At 35.7% G+C, this 19,391-nt stretch overlaps 1 protein-coding gene across 1 annotated transcript in view; it reads right to left on the bottom strand.

Moving 5' to 3' along the window:
• Positions 1–19,391, bottom strand: part of THSD7A (thrombospondin type 1 domain containing 7A) — a 254,711-nt gene that overhangs the window by 1,757 nt on the left and 233,563 nt on the right. Inside the window, exons 21-29 of the mRNA XM_056484539.1 lie at positions 18,898–19,013; positions 14,190–14,307; positions 12,261–12,406; positions 11,552–11,726; positions 9,289–9,462; positions 8,222–8,317; positions 5,137–5,219; positions 4,590–4,800; positions 1,248–1,335 (exon numbers count right to left, since the gene is read on the bottom strand). Of these exons, the coding sequence (XP_056340514.1) occupies positions 1,248–1,335; positions 4,590–4,800; positions 5,137–5,219; positions 8,222–8,317; positions 9,289–9,462; positions 11,552–11,726; positions 12,261–12,406; positions 14,190–14,307; positions 18,898–19,013 (1,207 nt within the window). The remainder of the gene's footprint in view (positions 1–1,247; positions 1,336–4,589; positions 4,801–5,136; positions 5,220–8,221; positions 8,318–9,288; positions 9,463–11,551; positions 11,727–12,260; positions 12,407–14,189; positions 14,308–18,897; positions 19,014–19,391) is intronic.

Here is a 19,391-nt window from a genome sequence, read left to right as displayed (position 1 = left end):
TATCTCATTATACTCACTGGAATGACTACAATTAATTCTAGATGTTATAATCAAACCAGTCATTAATAGCAGAGGTATTGTTGTTTGCCATAATGTTCCAGGTCTAGCCTTGAATTAGATTTTAATCCAGCAGTATTCCCAACGCATCTGGTATGGTTTAAAAAAATTACCAGGACAAAGGAAAATGAATGTTTATCCATGCTTCAGTACTTGTCTTCTTTTATAGTGCAAATTACCCATTTCTTTAAATCAGGCCTGTGCATCCTCAGTCTTACACAAAATGTTATTTCAGCTGTGTCACTTAGGCTGCTCAAATCTGAATCTTTGATACGAAATTTTTTATTACAATGACTTGCAGTAGCCACAGCGTCCAGTCCAAATAATCTGCAGTGTTGTTGAATGCTAATGGATTTCTTTTTCCTCAAACCCCACCACTTCCAAAAACCAACCAACCAACCACAAAAAACCAACCCCCACAATACCCAAACAATCAAACCCCAACAACAACAGCAGCAACAAAAATCACACAAAAAAACCCCAAACAACCCCAAAAACAAACCAAAACCAAACAAAAAAACCCAAAGGAATTTTTTTATTACTTAGACAGAAGTGAGGTTTTGGGCAAAGTTTACTGAATGGCAAGCCCATACTAATGCCTTAAGCCCCCCAGACCCCTACTAATGCAGTACAGCCAAGAGTTTGATGTATATGACCACACTGCCCTCACCTTTCAGCTGTACTATCATCTGGATCAGAAATTCCAAACAGGACTGAGCAAACTTTAGGGAGCACATTCTCAAAGGTGATTTGTTAAAAAAAAATTATTTAATGTATTAAAAAGATGAGAATGTTTTCAGATTTTTTCTGTTTCTGTATCTCTCTATCTTGTCAAATAAAAAATCTGATTTGCCTAGTTATTCAATTTCCTTCTTGCTATTTCTCTCTCAGAATTTTTTTGATACAGACACAATAAAATTATTCTGGACACCGTATATAACAATTGAAATAAAAATGAACTGTACACTAAGATACCCCATATTTGTAAGTTCTTATACCCTCAGAAGAGCATATGGTGATCCATCATTTAGAGTACAACCAGAATCTGCTAACCTGAGTGTGGACAAAAGGACATGGCAAATTAAACACTGCAGTTCACAGAAGTGCCTGCAGTTTAGAGCAGAAGATGTAAACATTTTCATTACAGTCTGTGAGGGGACTGTTTTCTTATAAATAATTAAAGAACTCACCAGGCTAGATAGATCATAGAAACAATAAAGATGAGTAAAACAAATGCACCAGCAGCTACACCATAAACCCAGGTCTTCAGCCTCCCATCTAAAAGGAATGAATGTTAGTCAGTAGTGTTTGAGTTAGTCTTGTTGAATTATTAGTTCTGATATAGCATAGAAATACTTTAATTCTCCAACATAAATGTCTTCACTAGCAATTACAGATTAATCAGAGTAAATATTGTTAAATAACAGCAATAACTTGTCTGTGCTCTGGGGCTCTCTGGTAGGGAGCAATCCCTCAGTGTGGTCACAGGGCAGTGCATCATCCTGGGACTCATTTAGCATCACTTTCTAGTCTAGTTCTGGTAAAGCAATCTGCCTGTTATTTTTATTGTTATTTCTATTTACTTGTATGAATTTTATTGTTGTGCCTATTTACTTGTATGTTTTCAAATGTCTTTAGCATGCTGTGAGTCATCCATCCCTGCACATACACAACTTTTCCTGCAGCGTAAAGTAGAAAAATTTTAAAATTTCTTTCCCTACCAAATGCAAGTTCTATTGTTGTAAATAACTTCTCCTCACAGAATAAAAATACACAAAAAAAGACAACCCATGCCCATAAATAAAACAACTTTCTGTTGTTAATAAAGACTGTATATATGTGCAGCCTGTGCAGTTTGTATTTTGGACATGATATCCCTGGAGGTTTAGGCATACACACCACTCTCCTTGCCTCAGATGCACCCATGTCTACAAGGAAAATGATGTGGCTTTGTCTGTGGGGTTTTGCTCTGCCCCCAGATGATCCTGTCACAACTAAAGGTGAGCGCATGCTTTTTGACTCACTACTTTTCAAATTTCTAAATAGCTTTTTGCAAACATTTCAGGGGAAGCCTTGTTGCATCTCCTTGACAACTACAAAAATATCAAAATCCTTATAAAACTGAATTATTTCATTTTCAAGCTGTCCAAGTTTTATTTCATGAAGTTGTGCATGGAAGCAAATGAAGCTAAACTTTTTCTGACCAAACACTTAGTGCTTCTCATTAGCTCTGCACAACCAAAAGACATCATCAATGCAGTTTCTATTTCCACAATAATATTAACAGAAGTTAGACTAAGATAGCTTGGTTACACAGTAGTGCTCTCCATTGCTGTGCAGCTAAGCTCAGGCTTTCTGGGCTGTAGCAATGCAATATCTTGCTGTCATGTGGACAAGTTGTTCAAGACTAATCAATATCAAAACATTTCACCTTCATTACCTTAATCAACCTAATGAAACATTATAACTGATAATAACTGACATAACTGAAATAACTGATCCGTTAGAAATTAATGGAACAGTAGATTTGACCTGACATATCCTATGATATAATAATACCAAAGAGAAGAATTCAGACTTTAGTACTGCTAAATAAGTTAGTTTCCACTCTCCTTGGCTTATTTTCATTGGTCAGTGCAAGAGGTTTAGTTTTTTTTCAGGTTGGCTTCTTTTAAAATAGTAACATCTCCTTGAAAAAAAGGCTGGCAATATTTGTATACAGATTTATTTGATTTTGTCAAAGCAAGGAACTCTGCTAATAAGGTCATTCCTATTATGCAACTACTGACATCTAACTCAGGCTTTCTGGATTCCCTCTGGACAGATTATTTCTAAATATGCAAGATTCATCTTTTTGTGGCAATACCTCAGCCCAGACAACTGAAGAGGAAAGTTTTAATGCCTTCCTTACTGAAACTGCAATGTAATTTGTGGAAGAAAATGAAAGAACTATTTTAGATCTAAACTTAGAAACTGTGAGAAAAAGAATAATTGTGCTGGAGTAAACCCAAACCTTTCAAATAGATATCCAATCCTGAAATAAAACAATCAAGACTAAATCTCATCAGAATTGGAAAATGTACACTTTCTCTCACACATACTCATAACTTCACTGCATAAAATATTAGGTCTATTGGGTATGTTTGAGATTATCTGAACTGAGCTATGCCTTCTTCCCAACTCGAATTACATTGGTGACTTTTTATGAAGTTTCTCAAATGCACTTTCCTCCAAAACCCTCCCTGAGCTCACATAAGTGTCCATATTCCTAAATTATTGAAAGTGACTGACTGATATTTACTTATTGTTATCACTCTGCATGATGCAACACACCCTCTGCCATTTTCAGGAGGGGTTAGCTAAAATGAGTAAATGATAACATATTTGGTAAGATGCTATTTTTTAAAAGAGGACCAGAGAAGCTTAATTTTCTATTTTTTATTGTTGATTAAAGTATTTGGAGTAAAGACCATTTTATTGCAGGTATCAAATCTAATATCAAAGTACAAATAATAGTAAATACTAGTAGCACTAAGGGGATCTAACATAAGTATTTCTTGTTTCTAACCCAAACATTATTTAATCTTCTTATTAGAAATGTTTTAGAAATTATTATTTAGAAATTAGAAATTTTTATAAATTTCAACTTGAAACATCTAATGGATTTTGTATGTAAAGATAGTGCTTTCAGTTCTGCAATTAAAACCATCAAAAAACCTTTAGAAATAAATGGCGCCCTAATACACAAGTGTATTAATATATTTAGCCCTATGTGACTTAAGAGACACTTAGGATATTGATAATATTTTGGAAAAAGCAATATATCTCTTTATGTGAAAGTATTTTGTTTAATAATTAAAGTGTTTTTATCCAAATATTTAGTTGCACTAGAAAATGTTTACTGACATCTGATTAAATTATGGATTTTATGAAGTACTTTTTATGACATTACTCTTGCATGTAAGTCTTTGCTCAGCTCTAAAGAACATGGTCCATCATAAGAGCAAATACTGCTCATAGAGACTTAGAGCAGGCCTATGCTAAATATCAATAATATGGTTAGCATTTGACTAACACGAATTAGTTTAAATATGGATATGTCAGAAAAGCATTAGCACACCTATACATTTTCCTACAATTTATGCTACGGCTGCAAATTTTAAGTCTTCAGTGCTATCTTTTAATTTATCTGTCAACAGAATTATTGGTTAAGACACCATAATTTGATATACTGGCCTGCACCTTTGCAGCAAACTTCCTTCTACAGTCACATTTCAAATAGTTTCTGTGAATCTTAACAGAATGGCTAAAGGGAAATCTGCAATATAAGATTTCACTAAATATATTGATGGATTAGTGAGAGGAGCTAGGTGCTTTCTTACGTCTCTTCCTTTGTTTTCAGTAAGGGTACATGCCTGCCTTCTTAAATGAACAATCAAGGGTTTCTCTGGTCCTCCTAGGTACACAAAAATATAAATGCCAGACCCTGCAGCAGTACTCAGCACTAAGAGCTGCTCATTGCATGACTTCACCTGGCCCAAAAGGCTGCAGAAACCAGGTCCTTCCTCGTCCTGACTGGTTACTGGAAGGCTGGGTAGGGTTCACAGCTCGACTGGTTTTCACATCTGCCTTTTTGTCCTCCATGGTGGGGATCACCACCACTGGGATGAGAGTGCACTGCTCGAGTGTGCCATCAGAGGACATAACTTCAGTGTATCCATCTTCACAACTGCATGTTCTAGTCTGTAGGGAACAAGTGTTTCACAAGGTGCAGCAGAAAAATAAGATTTTCTGTGAGCTATAAAGCATAACAACATGGATGACTGGAAGATTGTTTCGATGAGTGCTAGCCTAGAGGGTACCTCTTCATATATTTTTATGCAAATTCATACCACATCAACAAAGATTATTTAACATTTAATTGAAAGGTAGAAAATTCTGCTAGGTGGCTTTTAACAAATTTGTGACTATCAAAATCTCTGAAAATGATTTTTTTTTTTTTAAAATGATCTCAGTAATGAAGAGATGTGTGGGAAGGCCTCGTGGGGGTGTCCTAAGCTCCAATGCAGTAGCACATACCTCACTGCAGTAAGCGTGGGGCTGGCTGCACGGTGGGTTACATGACCTGTCAGCGTCTGGTTGGCGCATCACTAAACAGCCCCCTGTAGGACAGAAAATCATATTTTCACACTGCAATACCTCACCACTGATGAAATTACTTCCTGCAGGATATCATGGATGACAATCTTGTAGCAAATTTGAATGTAAGGCTCCTTATTTTATTCCAAGGTGAAGGATAATTGGAATCAAGTATTTTCTTAAACATAGAATAAGGATACAGCAAATGTATTTAATTTCATGTGCATTTTAGGGAACTAATATTTGGCAGTGGAGCCTTTTGTTTTCCCCTTTTTCCCATAGATGGATTGCCCAAAAAAACAATTTAAATGCTTCGTTGCATTCAAGGGAACAGATTTGGTTCTCTAGGGGCCTCCTTATGACTTACACATTAAAACTGTGTCCACAATTTAAATAAAAGCATCTTTTTTATTTATATCTTTTCCTGTTGAACTGAAAACAAGTTACTCATCCTGTTTATGAAAGGATACCTGTTTTCTGCTGCTACTGGGTCACTTTCACATATGCCTTTATGAATCAAGGCTTCATGTTAGTTGAGACTTTACAAAAGCAAAGCAGATTTATCAGTAAAGCATGTACTGAATGTTACAATACTGATGATATTGCGGATTTCAGTCTTTTCTCTTTCTATACAGAACTAGTTTTCATTTCTACAGCTTTATATATAGTGCAGTTATTGTTATGGACCAATACACCTGATCAGGCTTTCACTATCATTTCAGCCAGAATGACTTTAAAATACATTTAGAACCAATTGGAATTCACCTGTGTTTCCTTTTAGCTTATAGAAGAGGGATATGCATCACATTGTTTAAAATTTATGCTGCTACAGGGCAACTTATCATGCATCTCCCAAATTAATACCATTTTTATACTGGTGTGATATGATGATGAAATCCTGATAGCTGAGGTTGGTCACAACCATAGCAGATGCAGTTAATTGTGGTTACGTAGATCCAAGTGTTAACAGAATGGCTGGTGAAGAACAAAGAAAACCCTGCTGGTTGCCATAAGTTTTCCCCACCCCCAGAAAAGAAAATCATACATCCTAGCATACAAATCACATGCCTGTGGGAATCTATGTAATAAAATATCAGTCATCCAAGGAAGCAGAAGGAAAGAGTTGCCTCATCGCCCATGGGAAATAACACCTTCAAGTAAAAAAGAGCTATTCAGCACAATGATATTATGCAAGCAAATAGAAAAAGACCTTAAAATACCAACAGAACTCACAATAATTATTTAATAATGTCTGAATAAAAATACACTGTGTTAGAGCCAAGTGTGCAGGAATAAGGCTGACAAGACAGTAATCAGAGATACGGGTTGCTTCTGAATCAAAATAGGTAATCTCAATTTAAACCAATTATGTATGTGTGTCTATCACATCTACAAGCTCAAAAATACCATAATTTATACAAAACACTTTCAGAAAATGTACAAATGCAAATTAAAATCTGGTACACTACTGTATATTTAATGTAGAAATATTCCATCTACATTAGATATTAATATAATAGAGTATTATATTTAAGAGCTGCACGTGAAAACTATCATAAAATTCATGTAGTTTTTAATTTAACAGAAACATATGAAAAATATAGTTTTGTGTTGCATGGAGACCAGTGATTGCATATTCTGGAATATTCCATTAGTCTTCCTTTCAAATCAGAAAGTTACCAGAGCTTTAAAGCCACATACAAACAATCTTTGAAAAAAAAGTGATACAATATAGGTCTGAGGTTTGTCTGCCTTGGAGGTCACATTATGAAAAATCTGCCAATAATACACAGTCATACATTTGTTTTTCCTAGAATTTATCACAAGGCTGTATTCAGTCATATTAGAAGAAATTATTATTTTCATGCAACTGACGGTGATTTATGAATATATTCTAACATCTCAGAGCTCTAATCTCCAAGATGCTATTTACTTCAAATCCTATAGGACCTTTCATAGATAATATCCTATATTAGTCTCAATAAGAATCCTTACTTAGAGTTTTACTTACCATAGAAACATCTTAGCTAAGCAGGAATCAATCAAGATGCATAAATAATGCCCTGTTGCATTTCTTGTGAACAAGAAGTGTTTTAATAGTCCTACACCACAAGGTAAGATTTACAAGAGACTTTGAGCTATTATTTCAACACAGTGTAAAAATGATACAAATATTTTACTTCGATTGTAACAACAGACAGGAGTGGTGGACTCCATCATCAAGAAGAATTGTTGTGGCAATACATAAGTAACTGCTCCCCTGTTGTGACTGACCTGACAGCAGTTGGCATTGAGGATATGTTTACAGGCTCTGGGATTCAATTACTATCACTTGGTCTGATACAAAAATTCTTTAAATAAATGCATAACTCTTAGCCTAAATGAATCCCCATTGCCAATATGTAAATCCACATAAATAGATTCATATGTAGATTTTCTTCTAAGATCTCGGTCATTCCTAATTCATGTTTTTTTTGTGCTTTGGCTTGCACAAAAAGTCAACACATTCCATAATAGTCCATTATGATACAGATTTATGGCATTGAAGTAAAAATAAAAAGATAAAAATCTCATATTAACACATTTGTTTATCTTTTATATTTTTAAACTTAAGTGAGATATATCATATATGGATGATATTATCAAGCTCTGCAACTTTGACTTTGTATAGGCACTGAAATGACCTGTAATACATAAAAATTTTATTTGTTGTAAGGCCTGAAATTTGAAACCCTACATTTAGAAGTGTAAAGATGCCGATGGTAAAAAAAAACCAAACATATACAATGTAAAACATTTCAGGTCCACTACAGAAGATAATAATTATATTTACTTTTACTATTACATGGCTGGACGACTCTAGAAAAGAAACCACATCTTTAATATGTAAAAAGGTGATTATTTTGATTCATACCCCAGGAAGTGTTTTTAGCAGATCTTTTAATTTCTTTTTCAGTTTCTTGGGAAAACACATTATTCACCTTTTTTCCAGGCTTTTTTTTGTGTATATAAAAAGAGTAGTTACCTGTGACATTTAAACCATCTGACCTTTGGCACCACACAGTCCGAGAGGATCCCTTCCATGGGCTGGCCATCCACTTGTACTCATAGCACTGGCCATCTGCACGGAGAACATTCACATTTCAAGAAGTCTGATGACAAGGTTTTAGACTACCACAAGCAGCAGCTACACTCATCAGCAGACCATACTCATTTTGTGGCCACACTCATTATGATTAATGAGTTGCATAGCTCAGTAAGCCCCTTTTTCCTTCATCCAGCACTTCACCTCACACATGGAGCTCCCAGGATCTCCTGCACTTACTGGACATAGAGAATAGACCAGATGTGTCCTAGACACTAACTAGGATTATGAGCAAGCCTAATGCAGTTAATAGGTCAAAGAAATGTTTCCAATAACCTCATAATGTTTGTGGCCCATCTGTTGTGCAAAACTCATTTAGGGGTCAGGTTCCTTTCCTGGTAAAACTGAGTTTCAGCCACTGCTCCAGTGCTTGGTGAAGTGGCCAGGGCTGCATCTGGCTTCATGTCTCAGTCTTCTGAGCCCATCTCATATGGTCTGGGATGAATGGTGAAGTCCTTCTGCACCTTAGCTCTCTATTATAAATATAAAATTCCCTTACTTTGATCTGACCTCTGAATGGGCGAGTCAGTACGGGAAACTACTTTTCTTAGACAATTTGTCTACTACCAGTGGTAAGCATGGCTGAGTCATTGTCATACATTTAACCATTCAAAGGGTAGAGAGAAGTCTAAATCTGGTTATGAATCAAAACTCAGAGATTTTTTTTGGTTAATGTTACTAAGCATACAAGGAAACTCTTTGTCCCATATAAAAAGAAATGTCATTATTAAAAAAAGAATAATTCTAGAGGGGTAATATATGATAGTTATCACTTGAAAGTTTTTCTCTTTACAGTTGATATATGGAAAACAACAATTTAACTGCATTTCTGTTTATCAAATTTACGTTTGCCTAATATTGATATCATGAACAAAAAGAAAACAAAATTATGGTTGTTCTGTGTTTTTTCTTACAGGAATCAGCCTTACATATATTTTGGCACTTACCATTGCATGGTCTTGTTTCCAAAGCCTGTTCTGGACAGAGATGTTGATTCTCTAAGTCCTGAACGATCACTGCTCTAGATCGGACTTGTATTCCACCAAAACCAAGATCCTCGCCGTTAACACAGGTTAGCTGGCAAAGGCTCCATTCTGACCACTCTCTCAAGTAACAGTCCCCTGCAAAGAGCAGTTTTATAAGATGAATGATCATTGTATGTGAAGAGCTTTTTTGCACTGAATATATCTTTAAAAAATGTCCCAGAACAGTTTCTTAATTTTCCTTCTTTTTAGTTCCTTTCATTCCTCTTTTAAAACTTGACTCATAGTGTAGAAAAAATACCATTTTAATGCTATCTGAATGTCTGTGTCATAGAAAATAAAATAAAATGATAATATAAGGACCTATTTGTTCTAAAGCAGTTTTATTTTCTTGTAGCATTCCCATGATATCATCCTCATTATGAATCTCTTTGCAATGCTCTACCCAATATCTAGATTTTTGTACATTTTAATATATTGTGCATTGTATGTCTTATGCTAAATCTACATATCTTTTTTTCAATTCAGCTTTGATTTTAGAAAACATTGTTTAGTGTTAAAAAGATAATTTATTGCTTATCCCCATGCAGATTTTCTCTAAACAGATGTAGATGCAACTGATGAAAATTCTTTGCAAGAAAGGGAAATGGAAACATGATTAATGTGTCTGTTCTTGCTATTTCATGTTAGGATAATAGACCTGTAGAATTCTATAGTGTAAAACTGAAAAATAAAATTATACTAATGTCACTAATTAGCATGATCAGCTAAAGAACATTTAAGAAAGATCTGAGGCATGACACAAAGAAACCATTTTATTAAAACTGCAGTTGAAAATGGGACTAGACTGTGCACAAACTCATAAATAAACCTCTTAGTTCTCATTATTTCAGTGAGCAAGCCATTAAAAATTCATGCTACCTTGCATTATACTGATGACAGATATAATCAGTACTGTGTTGACCGGATGCCTGATTAATGAAGGAATTTTATTTGCCAACCTTAGGAAAGCATGCAAAGAAATGAATAATTGATGAACTGATGTATACATAATAGGAAAACAAGTAGTGATTTTTGGAAACATTAGCTGGAGTGTATCATTAGCACATCCCCACAGGGCAATTATTCTTGCTGGCTAAATGTGAGATTGTTGAAGAACAGGTCCCTGCTCAGCAAATTTTTTAAAGCAATCAGTAAGCAGCTAAATTTTTTTTTATAAAATTCACTAATATGAAAACATAACTACAGTCTTTGTATTCTTCTAGCTTCTATTTAAGAAGAAAAATATGTGAAATTTATGCAATTGGAATGCTATGTACAAAGCAGTGATGGAAATCTTGTAATTTTTATTAATTCTATTTACTGAGACAACTTTACCTTCAGTCCAATCTGAAATGTACTTGGGAAAAATAATGCTGGGAAACAGGAGAGTTTCAAGAGAATGAAAATAGAGTACTGGTGTGAAATGATAACTACATTAGAACTGAAGATGTTTATCACCTCTAATGAAGATTCATCAATAATGGCTTCTAAACAACAGCAACATACTTCAAATTCTACAAGTACTTGGGATGAACTGGAGGCTTCTTACTGGAAATTAAACAGCTCTTATATGCTCTTAATCCTTGTCTGTATGAGTATCATGGACCTAATAATTCATTACAGCTCCTTAGATTCAATTTGCAAAGGCAATGATAGTGCAGAGAGTTAAAAAACTAGGGGCACTCATGTTTTCTCAGAGAACAAAACTTTAGTTTCATTTGAAATAGAACACTTAAAGAAAAAAAATAAGATGCCTTAGCTTATCTTCCTTAGACACCCATAAAAGGCATCAAGCCTTTTAGCCACTGGTAAAAGTATTAATAAAGTTGTTAGGTAGTCTAGACACTCAACACTAATATTTTAGCTTAAACCAATACCCTTTCTTTTAGAGTCAAAGACAGGTTTTATTTCAATAGATTTTGTGAAAAATATATACATCTTAGATACAATCTGTAACAGAGAGATCCTGTCTTATATAAATTTAAAATCTAGTATTTTTACTAATTGATTTATTGTCATGAAGTAGACACTTCTAGAAAGTAACTGTTGGTCATTTGATGGATGAGTCCAATCAGTAAAGCAGATGAATAAGACTTAATTGCCTGTGGCTAATGCTAGGCCCTAACAGCTGTAATGACACCCAACCAATCTTGAAACGCAACATTTATTTGAACAGCTTTGTTACCTGGACAAGGGAAAGTGCAGGTCTCCTCAAGTATTATCTTCTTATCACCATCTATAATAGGCTCTATTTCTGCACAGAATTCCTCATCTACTACTTTGCCAACATCTTCAGTGGATCCATCATAAACCACACAGGAGATGTTCCTCACTCGTGTTCCCTCTCCACATTGAGCATCCTGCAGAAGGAGAACTGATATTGACTGATACTGGACAGAAGAAAGTGCCAAAAGACTCCATCTCCTTTTATTTTTGCTTAACTATTTGTTCATTCCAATAAGGAGAAAAGAAGAAAAAAAGAGAAGACTTGGTTCATTACTTCTGAAACAAAAAAAAAAACCCAACACAAAATTCCTGGTCACTGTTACTTGTTCCTTAAACTATGGAACTGAATTATGCCTTAGAATTGCAACAAGAGCAGTATGTCAGGTGAAGATATCTTTGATATGCGAATATATTTCTGCTGATATTCTTTTACAATAGAAGCATTTAAATTATTAGCAAAGATGCTGCTCAGGTACAAAAGTTTACATTCATACTCTGAATATCTGTAGGACACTGTTGAATCCACTGATTAATAGGAAATCTAAGGAAAAAAAACCCTGTATTTTTCATATAAGAGAGGTGGAAGCAAATTGTTTACAGAGTTGATAAGGAGGTATCCAGGTGTATCACAAATGCCTGGATCCACACATTCCATGACTGTCTTTTACCTCTACTTTGCATGCAGACCATTGACCATATTGCCATCGATAGCAAGGTTTTACTGGACAGGGTTTGAATTGCTCCATCTGAGAAGGACAAGGCCTCCCATCACCCTGAAACGGCTGATTTATGGTCCTTCTTCTGATCATTTTTCCTGTAAAAAAATCAGCAATATAACAAACAAAAAAGTGGTTAGACTGATTTATTCCTCAAGACAGTTCTATTTTGCTGAAAACCATTGTATTTGAATAAAGCAATTTTTTCCAGATTGACAAATTGGATTGTAAAGCTGATCTGTTGGCTCTTGTCTGTTATGTGGATTCACATTTTCCAAGTCAGACACTTTATATTCTGTCATTTGTAGGGTAAGAAGTGCAGGAGGATGTCTGATAAGTATTGCTCCTGTAACAGCAAACAAAAGCAGTGATTTCCTAGTTCAGAAGCCAAAGAAAAATATTCTTTATGAATGTGACAACATATTTGTCCATTTCAGTGGAGACTCCTGCTCCCCATCTGGAGCTTGCTGCTAGAAGAGGCCAGCATGTTGTGGTTTTCCCTAGGTTAACACAGAAACACTTGTCCCATAATTGTCTGATTCAAGCAAACAAAAACTTGCAAATTTCAGTCACTGTCTCTGTGGAAAACATTACATACAGATTTTGCAGAAGATGGAGGATTCTTTACTCAGGTCCAAAGAAAATTAAAATACAATAGGCTTATCCAACAATTATCTCCTCTTCAACTGTGCGTGATATGCTACCCAGCTTCATTGAGACACAGGTTCTATTTCAAATACTTATATAAACTGAAAGAGGAAGATATTTTTATCCTTTTAGCAATTCTTTCTCCTTTCATCTTGCTGTGGACATTAGACTATTATGCTTCATTACAGAGAGTTCATGTGATATAACTGAAAATTTCCTTCTGTGTCAGAAGGAATGGTCAAATGGCTGGTCTAGAGATGTCACCTCAGGTTTCCACAAAATCGACACAGCTGTGATATTTTAATACATTTATAAAAAAAATATAAGTGCCAAGCCTGAAAAAAATCCATATTTATTTAAATTTGTATAATGAGGCTTATATTAAACTAAAGCATTACACAGATTTACCTATATAACACCTGATGCTAGCCAGCCAAAAGAATTAATCTTTAATTCCACATTTCAAACTCATGCATTTGCAATTGAGTACTCCAATGATAATGACATGAATCTTTTCTTGAGAGCAAGCTACACAAGCTTGCATAAGCAGAACAATATCAATCTCCCAGACAGCTGTGCTCACTGCAGACAGCTAGAAAGATGTTTGCCAAACGGACCCTCATCATCATTCTTGAATTCACAGCTGCTTCAACTGAGATGTTACAGGAGAAAAAAAGATTTTCTTGAAAAGTACTGGAGAAAAAACTCCAAAGAACAGCAAAGAACAGACTTATACACAAAATTCTTCCTCAGCTAGATGGATATTTGTGTGGGTGCACAAAAGTAGTTAAGATTTGTGGTCACTGAATTTATTACATGGCTAGAATTTATTGAAAAAGACCAGTTCCAATTTGTTTTTGCAACAATTTTAGTTGTCTAACTAAATACCACCAATAACTAAATTTAGAAGAAAATCCCTGCTGCCTCTTCCTTCCCCCACCAGCTGAAAAATAAATATTCAAATCAATGTTTAATTTTGTCTCAGTATATCATTCATTACATCTCACTCTTTTTTCCAGAATCAGAAAATATTTTCACCAAATTCCCATTATTTTCAGTGAGCACAATCTCACTCAAGCATATTATTTCCATTAATAAGGCTGACTTAATCCCTGTAACTCTCCCTGTCTAGCTACATTTTTTTTAGTTCTGGAAAGAGAGGTATTATTACTTTTATTAAAGAAAAAAGAAAGATAACTCAGTCTTTAAAATATGCCAGAGGTATGTACTGACCTGTAAGGCCACATGTTTGAGAGCACTCAGACCAAGTGGACCAGTCAGAGAGCTGACAGTTCACAGGACATTCCACCACACAGGACATATTCATTTGCCATGTCTTTTCCAAACCAAGCTGAAAGAAAATGTTAAATGGTCAGCAGAGAACTCCAGGCCTGTATCATCAGTGCAAGGTAAAAACTAAAGTAATTAGGACATTTAAAATTCTCACTTCAAGACAGTCCTAATGCATATACTGATCTTTATATACATGCATAAATCCCATTTTCACAATCACTTTCTAAACTAGAACCTATAAATTGAGGGCTTCATCTCTAGTGTTACTTTTTACAATAAGTGAAGGCCAAAATAATTTATGAAGTATTTTGAAAGAGAAATGCAAAATACTGAACAGCAATTAATAAGTGAATTGAAGTGATATGAGAAGCCAAGCTCCAAATTAGCAAAGGGAGGAGGATGAACATGTATTGGATATTCAGAAGATGTTGCAGATGCTAAAAGTTTGCAGGAGCCCAAGAGACACTGAACAAGTTAATGGAAGAGAAATATGAAGGTTCAAACTGACAGAATCCCCATCACGTAGAAGCAGTTCAAAAATTGAAAACAGGTGGAGACTGTGAAAGAAGTAGATGGAAACTCTTGTATGTCTGTGCTTCTTCCTAGGGCATCTGCTTATGCCTCTCTTTTTTCTTCCAAATTTGCTGTATAAGTGCATGATTACTCCCATTCCATTCCATTCCATTCCATTCCATTCCATTCCATTCCATTCCATTCCATTCCATTCCATTCCATTCCATTCCATTCCATTCCACTCCACTCCACTCCATTCCACTCCATTCCATTCCATTCCATTCCATTCCATTCCATTCCATTCCATTCCATTCCATTCCATTCCATTCCATTCCATTCCTCATGCTTTTCATACAAAGATATTGACATGATACTGGCAACTACCACAAATACTGAGAATATCTCCTCCTGATAGATTCATCAAGTTTTAAATTTGCATTTGCAGTACCATTTATTGAGACAAATGAGAGTTTCACTTTTATACATCAAAGAATGAGTTCTTGGCTTTTCTTCGTGGTTCAGTATAGCCTTGATAATACAGGTATCACACACAGACAACACCTGAAACCTTTGGATAATCTGGCATTTGGATGATTAGGAAGCTAGAGAACCCTCTTTGAAGTCCATATTTGGGTCAAACCTTCTGAGCAAAGGCTTTGAAGCCTGCTGAATTGATTCCTGCCAATTATAGAAACATGACTCTTCTCTTTCAGACTGGTCTTCTCAGCTGGACTTCAGCAGCTCAAGAGGGAAAAGCTCAAGAAAGATATTAACAGTGAAGAGGAGAAAGCAGAAGGCCAGATTACCCCCAGTGACCTCCTATTTGCATGTCTCAGATACTGAAGTGCTGCTTAAATAGATCTGGGGAACTGACAGTTTGCAATTCAAAAGTGTTCACATATTCCTTTCTTGTTCCTCTCCTTCCTTGAACTGATGAACCACAATTCAACTTGGAGAGCTTTGAAAATATTTGAAAAAGTGTTCAGTAGCTCCCCTGCCCTGGAGCATTTGTTCTGGATGAGCTGTGGTTTCTGAATCAACCACGGCAAGTACTGAAAGCTACCCCTGTGTGCTCTGTGCTTCTGGTCACATTCTGTGCCAGGGGCAGCAGGCTGCCACACCAGCATGCTCTTTAAATCCTCTGATCCACAAGAAGTATCTGCATTTGTTTATAGGAATGGTTGGCCCCAAAGATTAAACCCTGCTGCTGGAGGTTAATCACTAATCTGACAAAGCAGACTATTCACCAATAAACCAGCAGTCTGCTTTCGAATGCAGACACAACTGGTGGTTTCTAGGCTTTTCTCATCCTTAATTAATGGTAAATTAATGAAAATATGTCTACAAGGAACAGGAATAGGATCAGCTTGCTTTAGGTGATTTGATTTTCAAAGCAAGAGAAGTCAAGTTCTTGTGATAAGTAGAAACCAAGTTATCCAGTATTGCTATGCTTTGAGAGTTTGAAGAGAACTACATTAACATAACCAGGACTTGGGAATAAGCTCTAGAAATTGATTTATCTTGGCAGTAATCAGGATGACTGCCTACCTTCTTTAGCTGATCAACTCAAACACAAGATCTTATGAACACATAAGGAAACCAGAACACAGGTTATGAAATGAAATATGTTATATGAAATGTTAGTATTTAACTCTGCTGATGCTCGTACCTGGAGATGGTTGTAGACAAAGTTCAGCATGAAGGGTTTTTTTTATATATGGTTTTATTACTTTCTTGAGTCATATATTATATAAAAACTCATTGCAATAATGTGTCTTAATTTCTTAGGGATCAGTGTAGGTTTATCTATTATAAGCTCTCTTCTTTGCATATAATAAGAAACATAATTCAGTACACGTACCTACACATAAATTAAGCAAACCTTTATTTATACATTTTATTCATACATCTAGTACAAAGCACAAAGCCCAGAGAAAATTCTTTAGCTAGCTCATTACAAATTTACTTTGTATTTCTCCTATTCATCAACTTTTTCAACCACATACACCTTATTTTGAACTTCATTTAATATTTCTGCACTACCTTTAATGCAAAAACACAGCAGAAACCTGAAGAATCATTAGCAAGAAGTGTATAGTGTGCATTCACATCTTGATAATTTCTTGAACACTCTCCTCTCATGACCTCAAAGGTCACAGAGCTGGCTTTCACATCTTTAGAGTGAAGGGTCTGTTAAGATCCGAACAGCTTGGCTTTCCTGTTAATCAGTTTAACAGCTTTTACTCCTCAGTTATTGGATCAGCCTCTGACCTTGTTGGACCACTGCTTACACATCCATAATTTAACAAATAGTCTTAACTGTGTGACTAGGGAGTGGATCAGAGCTTTCTACAAGAAGATGTAGCGCTATGTGATCTAGCAAATCAAAAGGGCAAATAAGAATGCAGCACAGTGGCTGTTGATAAATCCAGGACACCACAGCAGTAATGTCTGTTGGCCTGTCATCTACAGCAAGTAGCTCTTGAGATATTATATTCTTGCCCTCATTACTTCTCTGAATAATAAAATTTCGTTTCTTAACTGCAGAAAAACTCCAGAGGTTTTCTGAAATGAGATTTCAGTGTAAAATGTAATCAGTGCTAAATGCTGTTTTAAATTTTTGCTTAACAGGAATATTTTCTTGGCTTTATAGTACAAGAAATATATTTTCCCATAAATTCAAATGAAAAAAAATTTTTTTTGGTTGAAATACTTATTTGCATGGCTATTTTACATCATGCCTTGATATTAATTCATCAATATTGTAATCTCTTAGAAATTACAGACATTTCTTTCTCTTTTTTAACACATTGAAACATTATTAAAAGTATTAATGCATTGCCATATTAACTTGCAGCTAGCTACTCATATCCCGAGTTATTTCTTGAGACATAGTTTTTGTGGCTGTCCCATTCCTGGAAGTGTTCACAAGGCCAGGTTGGAGGGGGTTTTTCAGCTACCTGCTATAGTGAAAGGAAGGGGCTTTGATTTTTAAGATTCCTTCCAACCTGAACTATTTTATGATTCTGTGAAATTATTAGATTTGATTAGAAATACATGAACTACTAGGGAAGGAGGAACATGGGACAGAAGTAATTGTCAGCTAAAACTCTCTACCTTTGATAAGAACTTATTGATTCAAGAATCCAGGATGCCAGAGGAGATTGGAGAAGTAGGTCAGATACACATTACAAAATTGTATTCCAAAGTAAATGATGAGTTTCCTGACTCCCTCTACTTCTGATGAGACTCTTTTCTATGGGCATATCCTGAGAGCAGCTAGAAGCCAGAAGGGCTCCACAGAAAAGCTGTTGGTGCCAAAACTGCTGTGGAAACCTTCCCCCTTTGTCTCCTATGAATTGATTAAGTAATTTTATTACTGATGTCATGGTGGTGGGAGAATGCCAGCTGAAACAAATGCACTTACTTTCCCTCAGAAATGCATGTAGGATTGCCTTTAAAGTAGTGCCGCTGTTGTCTTCATGGCTTTTTCATACTATGGTCTCAGTGCAATTGAAAGCATTGGGACCAACACAAAAAATATCAGGAAACCAGTGCTGTCAAATTGGAGGTTAGTTTGCAAACTGTCTCTTTCAAAACTTAAGGACTCCTGTCTGCCAGCTAGTTCTCCATATATGCTCCTATTTAATATTACATTCATGCTGCACACTTTTTTCACACTAGCTTGGGTATTTTTTGCATCACACAGCTGGATACAAGAAGTTAGCATTCAGCCCAGCTGCAGAATGAGAAATAATACACGTGAGAAATATTTTCCAACACATTGAGTAAATGATTGATACTGGCAGGTGTCCAAGACTCCATGCTGAAGTTGTATCAAATTAGAATTATGATTAGTATTCTGATTGAGATTTATTACCTTTATTCTACTTTATTAATTATTGTTTCCAATTCATTTCCTTCAGGACATAATAATTAGCATACGTTCACAGAGGCACTTAAAAGTAACCAAAGGAAATAGTATAAAAATCAGTTGATGGCTCGGTTCATTTCAGAGGTACTTAACAACCCATGAACAGTGCTGCAAAACATCTGGTGAAGATGCCATACAGCTCAGTTGGCTCAGTATTAATTAGCACCATTAGAAGGAGCTTTCTCACAGGTACTCACTCACCTGTTCACAGTATTTCAGGTCAACAGATTTGCCATCACTGCGAACACAATCGAGCATCCGCGTTTTGATACCACTGCCACAGACAGCCTTCTCACTGAGCTGACAAGTGCTCCAGTCTGCAAAGGAGGAATTCATTAGCATTGCAGACTTTCAGATAGAATTCATAATGATCCAGTCTCCCACCTAATTCTGATGGCCTAAAATAACCCTCACAAGCAACTTTTACACATGAAAATGCTCACGGAGCCCAGCTGCTACACATTTTCGGAAACAGCGACCTTTATTGCAAATAGTCAGTGTCATGGTACCTTCCTGAAAAGTTCATATTTTGTTTTGTCTGTTTGGATTTTGAGTAAATCACGAAATGATATGAGAAATACTATTCCTGGAGTTACAGCATGCACATTTCACATGCAAATTCTCAATTTAATATTTTATCTGAATCAAACAGCCTGAATCCGTTTTCAGTACAAGTTCCGCAGCTGCCTCTGGGT

This window comes from Oenanthe melanoleuca, chromosome 2, assembly GCF_029582105.1.
Source record: "Oenanthe melanoleuca isolate GR-GAL-2019-014 chromosome 2, OMel1.0, whole genome shotgun sequence".
NCBI lineage: Eukaryota > Metazoa > Chordata > Aves > Passeriformes > Muscicapidae > Oenanthe > Oenanthe melanoleuca.
This window is presented reverse-complemented; position numbering and strand designations above follow the sequence as displayed.